The sequence below is a fragment of the Antrostomus carolinensis genome, unplaced genomic scaffold, assembly GCF_000700745.2.
Source record: "Antrostomus carolinensis isolate BGI_N321 unplaced genomic scaffold, ASM70074v2 scaffold990, whole genome shotgun sequence".
Lineage (NCBI taxonomy): Eukaryota > Metazoa > Chordata > Aves > Caprimulgiformes > Caprimulgidae > Antrostomus > Antrostomus carolinensis.
The window spans coordinates 7,123-18,313 of record NW_010290318.1 but is presented as its reverse complement, the minus strand read 5'-3'; the positions used below and the strand labels follow the sequence as shown (position 1 = coordinate 18,313).

The 11,191-nt window shown below is 37.4% G+C and overlaps 1 protein-coding gene across 1 annotated transcript in view; it reads right to left on the bottom strand.

Annotated features, from left to right (window-relative positions):
* The window catches only part of RAD21 (RAD21 cohesin complex component), a 17,664-nt gene extending 6,723 nt beyond the window's left edge, over positions 1–10,941 (bottom strand). The window contains exons 1-10 of the mRNA XM_010172536.2: positions 10,764–10,941; positions 8,763–8,892; positions 6,474–6,573; positions 5,378–5,484; positions 4,295–4,498; positions 3,569–3,694; positions 3,248–3,370; positions 1,783–2,006; positions 1,315–1,474; positions 776–927 (exon numbers count right to left, since the gene is read on the bottom strand). Of these exons, the coding sequence (XP_010170838.1) occupies positions 776–927; positions 1,315–1,474; positions 1,783–2,006; positions 3,248–3,370; positions 3,569–3,694; positions 4,295–4,498; positions 5,378–5,484; positions 6,474–6,573; positions 8,763–8,892; positions 10,764–10,907 (1,470 nt within the window). The 5' untranslated portion in view covers positions 10,908–10,941. The remainder of the gene's footprint in view (positions 1–775; positions 928–1,314; positions 1,475–1,782; positions 2,007–3,247; positions 3,371–3,568; positions 3,695–4,294; positions 4,499–5,377; positions 5,485–6,473; positions 6,574–8,762; positions 8,893–10,763) is intronic.
* Positions 10,942–11,191: the final 250 nt, after the last annotated feature.

Below are 11,191 nucleotides of genomic sequence, written 5' to 3'. Positions count from 1 at the left end.
TAGAGGTACGTTCCTAGAGGTCTGATCTGGTTGGCGGGATCAAAGAATTCCCAACACAGACCAACAGCACCAACTTCAGCACAGAGTACAAACAGTCGATGCCAATTTCAGCCAGTGACATGGCTGAGCAGAGCAGCAGCTGCCACCCTTTTTAATAAGATAACGTAACATCTAACAGTCTCATTCTACAAGGAACAACCTGTTAGCCAAGAAACATGTGAAAAGTGGGGTTAAAAAATGCACAGATTTGAGAAAGACAGCATAAACCAGGACTGTTCTCACCAGGTAAGCATTCAGAAAAGGAATACACATTTCATTTTGGCCATTTCCTTTCCCCTCCACAACCATGGTTTCCTTTCACACTGCATCACAGCTTTTACAAAAAGGTACATATGAGCTGGTTTCCAAGTCTACTCATAACTCAACTAGGAAACCTTTCCTGAAGATCAAAATTTTCCTTTGAACCCTTAACCCTGGAACACTAGGACTACCTTAAAAAACAAGTTTGTGCAGCTAGCACAATCCTTTCTTCATCAGTGAAAGCTGTTCGTACACACTTGCCAAGTAGAAGAATTTTATCGTACCTGTGTTTTAAACGTTTCAGTAAGCTTTCCACTTAAGAAAAACACCATGAAGACTACCCAGGGACAAAGATTCTAATACTACTCCAGTATATCTCATGACACCATAGTAAGCTAGTGCCTCAAATCTGTGTCACTTCCTGCTCAAAGACACTACCCACTTCTCATTCTTAAAAAAAAAAAGTCTTACTCACAGGTAACACCGGCTCTGGTTCTACTTGCTGCAGTTTGCGTTTAACGCCTGTCTGAGGTGGTGGGGGTGGCATAACAGATTCATCCAGGTTGGTTCTGCTGCCTTCCATCATTGATTCTTGTAAACGACTTGGTTCTTCCAGAATAGGTTCATCTACATTCCACAACAAATCCAGTTTTAGATACTTTGATACAGCTTCAAATTATGTTACTAAGTCCAATCTGCTATTAATTTAGAATTGAGCACTCTTTAATAGCCTGCATAGCTTTTGCAGTGACTTAAATAGAATTGGTACCGGTGTGCCTACAACCCAACCCAACCCAATACCCATTTAATCACTTCTGGATCAAACTGATCTCTAAGTGTTGTCTTCTTCTAGGAAAAAAGCTATTTTAAATCACAGACTATACATCAAGTTAAACAGCCACTACAAAGCTCTTTGCTTCACTCATAGACTTTGGTGACTTTTAATATAAAGCACAAACAAAAGAGAAAAATGAACTCTGAGGGAAAGCAGAGCATCTTTGACAAGACACAAACCAATGACATCTCGTTGCTGTTGTTGCTGTTGCTGCTCCTCTCTAGGAACCTCTGGGTTTTCAAAGTCTTTAAGGAACTCATCAAGATTATCAGCTTCTCCACCTTTCCTCCTCTTTCTTAGGTCTTCTGGTACCAGGGGTGTAAGACAACGAGTAAAGAGCTATAGGAGAAAGGTTACATTATTCACTATTGTAGTTCTCATAGTCCTTAATTTAATTTCAGATAAAGTAATTATGAGCCATTTTTTAAGTTCCTCTCCAACACTAGAAAAAAATTAACTTATTTCTATAACTGATAACTATTTTAAGCATTGGAGTTATCTTAGTTGTTTTAATTAAGTTTGTTGTTTTGGGTTTTTTTACAAAATGATGAATACTGCTATCACTATATCACTATTCATATGCTAATGTTTACTATATATGAGGCACAATCCTGAATATAGTCAATTTAGAAGTGAACCTGCATTACCTTCAGGAGCCTGTTATTCCACAAAGGCTGTGCAGGCAGAGAGAAAAGCTTTTCAACTCCGCCAGTTTCTTTCCACATCATCAGTTTCTTAGTAGGAGGTGCCAAGTCCAAAGTAGTAACAATATCAGAGTAGTCACTTAATTGGGCTCGAATAGTCTTGCTATCCAGTTCTTTCACACTGTCCACGATCAGCTTTCTCTTCCTCTTTGCTTTGGTTTCCTTGACTGTAGAGATTTTTAGCAAGTAATGAAGGTTAGCTCAAACAGATACCACTGCAGAATAATCCTGCAGGTTCTCTATAGGTGTTATTTGCCCACGTATGAATCTAGGGCAATGTTAGCTTTGGGAGAAGGAATGAAAAGCTAAAAGTACTATGAAAGGTCAAACACTGTGAATGTGGTCCCATAATCTACAAATTCTTCTGCGTTTACTTGTAGTTCTACTCAATCTACCTAAGCCTCATCAATGTCCTCAGCTGCACACGCCTCCCTCCCTCATGGCTGGCTTGTCAGGCTGGTGTTCTTTAGGAACAAACCCCTCAGATGTAAGGTCCCCCTGACCAATGAGTCAAAATACCACACCAAGTTTTTCCCCGAAGCCCTGTCTGAGCTTTGGTAGTATTAAGGTGGGTGGTTATCTTACCTGTACCTCTCATCCTGCTCTAGAATGACTTTACTGTACATTGCTTACAGCCTGGCACTCTGCAGCAGACCCTGAAGCTCTGGCAAACGCTGTCTTTGCTGGTCCCAGTGGATCAGCTAGGACCTCTGTTGCTGGCTTGCCACCAGAGGGCAGCGCTAGGGCTTTTTAATTGGCCAAGCAGCAAATCAGGGCCTGGAGTTCAGTCTGAAAACACAGGACAAACTACATTTTTTCCAGATCTTATTTTTTTTTAATAAAGCAGGGATCTGTTTCTAACGAGCTAAATACAGCACCAGTTAAAATAAGAAAGTGTCTTGCATTAGAGAAGACGACAAGGAATTTCAGTATTTAGCAGAATGTCAAATACAAAGATGCATCTCTCGAATTCAGCAATTGATTAAAGCTATGAAGCGCTAGAACAGCAGCGCTCATTCTCAGCTCTTCTCAACAGCCACTCCTGGCCATCAAACATAAGGTACTGAGAACACAAGGTATTGTACTGCACTACAGATACTGTATCAGAATTAAAGACATTATGAGGTCTATTCCAACTCACTGTATTTTAACTTGGCAAGTTTATCGAAAGCTAAAGTATCACGCTGCTATACATACTGACTGCACAAACTACAAACTGGTATCCTCCAAGACCTACCTGGAAAGTACTGGAAGGCTACTGTTAGAATAAGAGGAATTCAGCGCTTGGTCCCTGGTTTCTTTTCCAACTGAGGAGAGTCAGAAGCAGGACTAGACGTTCATTTCTACTCCACCAAGCTAAGGTGGTCACTGATGACCCAAGTACAATACTCCCAAATAGCTTACTCACCAGTTATGTCAATAGGCTCCAGAGCAAAAGCTTCCTCTTCATTGGGAACAAGCGTTGTCTGATCAGTCATAGTTGGTAACGGTTCAACTGGATCTACAGAGTCTGGGCTGTCTGGTCCACCCACTGCCAATTAGAACAAGTGTCAGGCACTATGTCAAAACAATAAGAAACTGTGCTACCTTTCCCATCCCCCTCCTCCACACCTTAAAGTGGTTTACCACATTTCACACTTCTGAGCTCAACGTGCTTTTAAGGAATTATAATCCAAATTAAATTAGTTGAAAACAAGTAATTCTAGATCTATCCCCACACCATACTCACTTGATACGTTATCATCATCATCCATATCATCATGGGGAGGTTGCTCTGGCATCATTACTCCACTTTCTGAGAGAGCAGGTGGGTCATCAAAAATACCACCATCATTATTACTGAGAAGCTTGTCATCTGAAACAATCATGAAACAACCAGTTTTGCACCACAAATTCATGAAACAAGTATAGACAAATTTATAAAGAAATATGGACAAATTTATGACATCACAGATAAAGACAGTGTAAAGGTTAGAGAAACCTATGCTTTCAGTGCTGACACAAAAGCAATTAGGAATGCTTTTTCAAACTGCATTTCAGCTCAAATGTTGAGCTTACAGACAACCTTTATTACAATAGACTTTCCACATATTTGCATCTTACTAGGTTTCTTGGTACCTCACAGAGAAGCACACAATACAATTATCAACATTAAACTCTTAGAAAGAGTCACAGAACAAAAAAGTGGCATATAGATTTTTCTCTAAAGAATGTTACTTATAGAAGGGAAAAAACTCTGGATGATTTAATTTTACTTCATTTGAAATAGGTCAACACTTAAATTGCTAAATATAATCTATAGTGATGTAGCACTCGCAAACCAGAATTGCACTGTTGAAGGCGTAACTGAGACAGGAACCTTGGCAACAAAGGGAACAACCTTCCCCCTGTCCCCCCAAGAACTAATTTTTGAGGCAGAAGGTAGGACAGAGGAAAAAAAAATTCTCCAACATACCCAATATTCCACCATCATTTCCTTCTCCAAAATTATCATCTTTGTATTGGTCTTCATATTCCAGGTGATTAGATTTCTCATTGAGGTGACTGGTGCTCTGTTCAGGTTCCAGTAGGAGATTGGAAGCACTGGTGCTCACTAGCATGTCATCCTCAAATGCACTACCTTCTCTCATCATCTCACGATCATCCATCCCAAAGTCACCTGCAAGAATACAATCTCACTGCTATAAATGCTGAAGAACCAAGATGCAAGAGACCTAGCTAATCAATCAATCAGCAAAGGCCCAAATGTAAGATCAAACTTCATTTCAAGCTATCTTAATTGCAGACAAGATACAAAAAAATCAAGTCCAGCAATACCATAGTAAAAATACTGTTCAGTTAATTACAAAAATAATCATCCCCTCTTCAAAGCCTTCCATTATACTTATATGAATTAATTTTAGCAAGATCCTATTAAATTTTAGCTGCACTGAAACCAAAGAATTCCAAGGAATTAAAAAAAGTTGTACCTTATGGGTCAAGGTTGGACTTCATGTGGAGAGAGCAAACCAACAACTCAACACCACCAGCAATACCTAGATTATACTTTCAAAAAGATTACTAAACTATGGATTACATTATTGTACTCTGGAAACTAGGTATCCAAATGCAACTATCTTCAAGCTTAGGACCTTGTCCTTGGAAAGATACTGAAAGAAGTGAAGTAAGTCACCAATGACCGCTTCAGCTTTAGAAATCTCCTAACAGTTTCTGACTGAAAAAATGCTTATGATTAATGCAGCAGGTGACTTCATATTCACACCATATTTTGAAAATTATAATTGACATAGTACTTCACTAATTAAGCTGACTGAATATTCTTCAGCTTTATATAGGCAGCTAGAAGCTTGATGAATATTAGAGTGCAGTCTTTTTGGAAAAACTGACGTGTGCAAACTAAAAATTAAATGTACGGAAACACAGCATGTTTGAACTAATTTGTTTTCACTTAGTGCGACTTCCATAGTTATTGCAAAACCATAATGTCACAGTTACCAAAACTAGCTTAGTAACACATAATAATACACAAATTTTTTACCAAAGTCATTATCCTGAAGGATACTGATGTTGCCCACTTCTTCTCTCATTGTAATTTCTTCCACTCTACTCTGGTTCAAACTGAACTGCTGGGCCACATCAATATCACTTAAACAAAGAGAAGGCAATTATTAAAAATCTCCATTAAAAAACCAAACAAACAACAAAACCAAACAAAATAACAGATAAAGCCTGCTTACATAAATGTGAAATTAGTTCCTAAAAGTAGACTACATAATTAATGAAAAAGCTGATGGTGAATACAGAATAGAAAACACTACTTAAAACAGTAAGACCATTCATGGTTAAAACCTATCATCCAAATCGCATTAGCTTCTGGGAAATATATCAATAACCTCTCTTACTCCTTGCTATGTTGGAGTCACTAATTTTAAAGGCCAAATTAATAACTAAGTACAGATTTCCCCTTCTTCTACTTCAAAAGCTATTAATATAATTTATCAAAAACTGTATCTAGTAACAGTACCAAGTTAACATTCTTTGTGGTACATCTCTTAGAAGAACATAGAATTTTTATGTAGTTTTAAATTAGTGTATACTCTAATTTGATTAGAAACCAAATAGAACAGTGAGCAAAGCCAACTGCATCCCAGGAATTCTATTATGAATAACCCAAAAGGGTAACATCAATTTTTTAAAGATCAAGAGCTATTCAAGTTGCATACTTGTTATTATGTTTAAAAGTAACCTACTAGTATTAAAAGGTTTTAAGAATTATAAGTGTCACTACAGAAGGTCAACAAGGACATTTCCATAAAATTAATCTTGCCTAACCTGAGAACCTATGTGACGTAAAATGCCTTGCATAGAAGACAGAAAGTTCTAATACACATGTGAGTTTTCAAAAGCTTCTGTAAGGACAGCTTTAACTTCAGTTAAAATTGCATGCTACTATGAACTTAATGGAAATATTATTGTGTACTTGCTTGGTATATTAAAAGACTTAAGAACACAAGTTACCTACAGGTTTGGGGGTTTTTTTATTCAGCAATGAGTTTGCTCTTTAAACCCAGGTTCTCCTCAACCAAAACTAAACATAATTTGCATGGGAATAAAAAAAAACAAACCAAGCTTACTCTAGATCAGGAAGTGGTTGGTCAAAATCATGAAATTCCTCAGGTAAGGTAATGGCATTGTAAGCAGCCTCTCTGTTTTCCTCAGGCAAATCGACAACCCCTGCAGAGAAGAACACTCAGACATGAGTTCCCATTCCTTACAAGGACAGCATTTTTCTCTGTGCCTTTAGCATTGTTCTCTCTACATGAGCTTCTTGTCTTTTTTGAATTGAATCGATGCTAGACACCTACGAAGAAACCTTAGATAACGTTAGTATTGAGATTCAGTCTAAATTCAAAATGCCCTGGTGCTCTTCTGTATAACCTTGGAAGCCTCCAATCACTTGATAATGTTTGTGTAACACAGTGCAGAGCTGTGCAGCTAACACAGGTTGTATGTCATCACAACACTATGCAGGTACCTGCTAAAAAATCACTTTCTCTTGATGCCCCAGCTGAGCTAAGTCAGTCCTATAGTTTGGTTTGGGTAAAGCAGAGGCAACATGGCAGCCTGGTTTAGGTAAAGCCGTGGCAACACAGTATGACTACTCTGCTACTGGTCATTTATTCAGTCCAATTAGTTCTGAAAGTCACAGCACTGACTGTACATGGGCCACACACACTCTGCATTTAAAAGAGATGGATTAGCTAAACCACATACATACCTTTTCCTCATTCTCCCAAGACACTTAACCTGCTATTCAGTGGGCATACTCAGAACATGACTAGCAGATTAGGCATTTCACAAAAACAGTGCCAGTAGTTGCCATCTCTCTTTTATTCAAAGGCTTGCAGGTCAGGACACTTGAAAGTGCATGGGAAACACAAGTTCAGTTCCTTCTGTAACTTGTAGAAGATTTGAGCTCTATGTTCTGCCTTCTGACCCACACGACACAGACAATTCAGAGGTACAGTTACTTCAGAAACACTCTCCCCACTGTGTTCCCCTTGCAATGGATAATCAAAGAACCACTGTCCAGAGAGACCAGGAAAAGGCATGAGTCTGTGGTTAACTCATCTTGGTACTTGTTTAGGAATAAAGAAATCTAGTCTATCCTTTCAGGGCTATCTGATATTTTTCTACTTGTTGGCTGCTGAAAATAAAACATGTAAATGATTCTCAGAGCAGACAGGATCAAGACAGTGCCAAAGCCACAAAGTCGATAAATTGAGAAGAAAAGCGCCTCAACTTGCTTCTGGTCAGCATGCCCCTTATTGTAAATCTTGGTTTAAGGTGCTTCACCTTCTACATACGCTCTGTTGGGAGTGAGAAAATTGGGAAAACCAGATTGCCTTCTGAAATCAGGGAAATTTATGTGTTCTCATCACCCAAGGAAGTTAAATGCAAAAACTGGCAGCAGTCAACAAATTGCCACTGAAAGCTACCTAAGTACAATGCCTGAATCAGAACATGAAGATCAGGAAATAAAGATAAAGGCATTATGTACCTTAACTTTTCTCAATTGTATTGTTGTGCTGGCTTTCAAGAGTTGCCTTTTTTTTTTAAAAAAAGAGGTCTTCCTTAAGTTCAGCTTTTAAATCTATTACACTCAAAGTTAAAAAGGTAGAATATGATTCAGCAGCTGTGAGTATCCAGCAGCATCACGGCTACAGTTACACTCCAGCTGGAAAAAAGTTTCCCAGGCCAGAATTAAAGAAAACTATCAACGCTGTGTAAGACAAGTAATTAATTGCTGGATGGAAAGTCATTCCAGGTATTAATATGGCTCACCATCTTCATGGAAAAATCTTAGAGTAAGCAACAACAGAGGGGAAAGTTATGTGTCACACATATAAAAGGGAAAATAACTTTTCTGCACACATTACAGTTCACATTATTTCCAGAAACTAAAATGTGAAAGTGGTAAAAAACCAGCTTACTTCTATGCTTCTTTTGTAATTCAAGGCAAGGCAATCTTTACTCTTGATGGAAACAAGCTGCCTTCTGTGCTTCTATTCAGTACATGCAACTGGCCTTTTTCAGACTTGTGACAGAAGGTAAAAACCATGCAGCATATTTCCATTTAACATCATACACCAACAACAGCCAAAAATATAAATTGAGATTTTACTGAATCAGCACTAACAGGAAAAGTTTTCACTCAGAATTCAATTAAAAGATGTTTTTCAGCACATAACTCAAACACACAGCAAGTCTGAAACTGCACTAAAGAAAATAACTTCTATAATCCTGTGTAACTTTATGTAATTCTTCTACAGAGATAGGAAGGTAGAATTGCATACCTTCTTAATAAATATCATCATACAACAACATAACTTTTCAGAGAGTGCTTCGATAAAGACAGATACCTGGACGAAAAGCCATCTTAATCTTAATGAAAGCCTCATTACAGTCTGCAAGAAGATATTTTGCTTTCCTGTGGTAGATTCTAACAACGCCTAGCAAGAGATGTCCTGAGGTTCGAAGTGCCATCTTCACCTAAAAACATATTGTACAATCAGTCAATTAGATGTAGCCTTACTCTTTTTTCTTTAATGAAATATTGGTCAGCTTTGCATGAAGTTTTTCATTAACACCAAATATACAAAACAAGTATAAAAATCAGCAGAAAACTGAAGAAAGAAAGAATGCAAAGTCTTGAGTTCAACCTGATACTCTGCATATTATTTATGGATGATCTGGCAAATATCAGTAAATTAATGGCATCTCACTCACTCCAGGAACTCCCAAACACTGCTCTATTAATAAATAAATAAATAAATAGATAGATAGATAAATAAAAGAAATCACATGACAAAACCCATTTTACCACATCTTCTTCGGACGTCTTTGCTACTTTAATTGAGAAAGAAGTGAAAAATAATAATTAAAAAAATGAACAGCGATAAATTAAAATTTGGTTAAGTAAACTTTGGTTCAAAACTATTACTTGTTACCTTTCCATCTTCTGTCCTGTAGTTAAGGTGAAAATTAGAGAGAAATAGTGGAAGTTGTGGGGGTGTCCATAAACAAGGACCGAGACATTAAAACAAGTTTCTTTCCTCTTTAACCTCACTGCTTCACTATGTAATCAAGTATCTGCTATGGGAACAGAAAATGTATAAAAAAAAATTCCAAGGAAGGATTCTTCTTAAAGACTTTAGTCTGAAAGAACATGAGACATGGAATAATTGTCTCTGAGAAAGATTAAACCAAACTCTAAGAATTCAAGATTTTTATTGCATTAATGTCTTTCTAATATTCCAGCTGATGAAACTGTTACACAAAGCTAAATATATGAAAGAGTGCCTATCAATTTCTCCTTTTTCTAAGGAAGAAAGCAGCTCTCTGCAGCTCACTGGTGCATCCATGAACATTATCTTCTTTCTAAATCCTGCCAGAGCTGACACTGAAGCAAATCACTGTTCTGGAACAGTAGGTATCTCTGTGATTGCACTATACATTTTTTGCTTATGCTTAGCAGTTCTTCCAAAATCCAGAGTAGCATTACAGAAACATTATATTTGTATCAACCAAAAGAAAAGATAAAAAGAAGTTTTCTTTCTTTTTCAAATAGCTTTTCTTATAAGACATTCAGATATCTGTTAAGTGACAAAAGTCACAATCATATGAGTCCACTAGTTCTTAAATGGAAAGTTTCACATTCATGAGTAGTTGGGAGGGGGGGAAACATTTTTAAAAAACAAGTTCCTAGAAATTTCCTTTGGTTTCACAACAGCCATCCAGAAAGTGTTATGTTCTTTCAGTTTTGTTGCTTCCTATTCACTTCCCTGAAAATCTGACTAACAGCTTCAAAAGCAAAACTTTTGCAGGACAGTGTAATATTTTTATGGTATGGAAAACTATCCTCATGTAACCAGTAACATTACAAGCTACTGTGATACTTCAGATCTTTTTGCTGTAGCTAAGCAGAAACATGCTTTGAACTCAGGTCACGAGCATAAACAAGAATATTTTAAGTATTATTTCCACAGCTCACAGTAACAGCGGCACTGAAAGATTGTCATTGTAAGGCCTTTAAAAGTTACTACTTCAAAACCCTGGGCTTCCCTCTCTTCCAAACATTTCCTTCTAAATGATGAATGGTAAATCAAGACACAAATCCCTCATTTATACAAAGCAAAATGTTTTGTAGCTAAATTGCAGGATACTTTAGCACTAGAAAATTGACAAGAAAATACTCTTCAGAACCAGAGACTTAACAGAGCATTCCACATCCGAACAGACCTTTCCACCCTTTAAAACAGCAAGATTAGGAATTTGTTTCAGTGACCCAAACAGTAACTACCACCTGCACACATGATTTCTTTTCACTACAAGGAAACATTACATCAGTGTAAAACAGATACCTTTGGTGAAATGATACTCTCGACGCTGCTCTCCAGATTACATTCAAAAACATGGGCTTTGGTTAGCTTCTTATCCCAGTGGGCCGCCAGCCAGATTTTGGCCAGCGGCCCACGCTTGCTCAGGACAAAGTGGGCATAGAACATGGTCCCAGATGTCTAAAACAAAGTGCAAACCTGTAAAGAGAAAGGTATACTTTTTTTTTTCCTATAAAAATTTTTATGAAGAACATCCTTGTAAACACATCCTTATGTGCAGTAAGCAAAGTTTGCTTCTCAGTCATTAAGGTCAGACTATTTGTATAAAATATTTAAGAAGCCAACACTTAGAAGTGGTGGCCATGTAACAGCATATATATTCATTGCAGAGGAAATAAAAAGCAGGAAGAACAGCAGCCAATGACCATTTACATAATTTAAAAATGTTTACC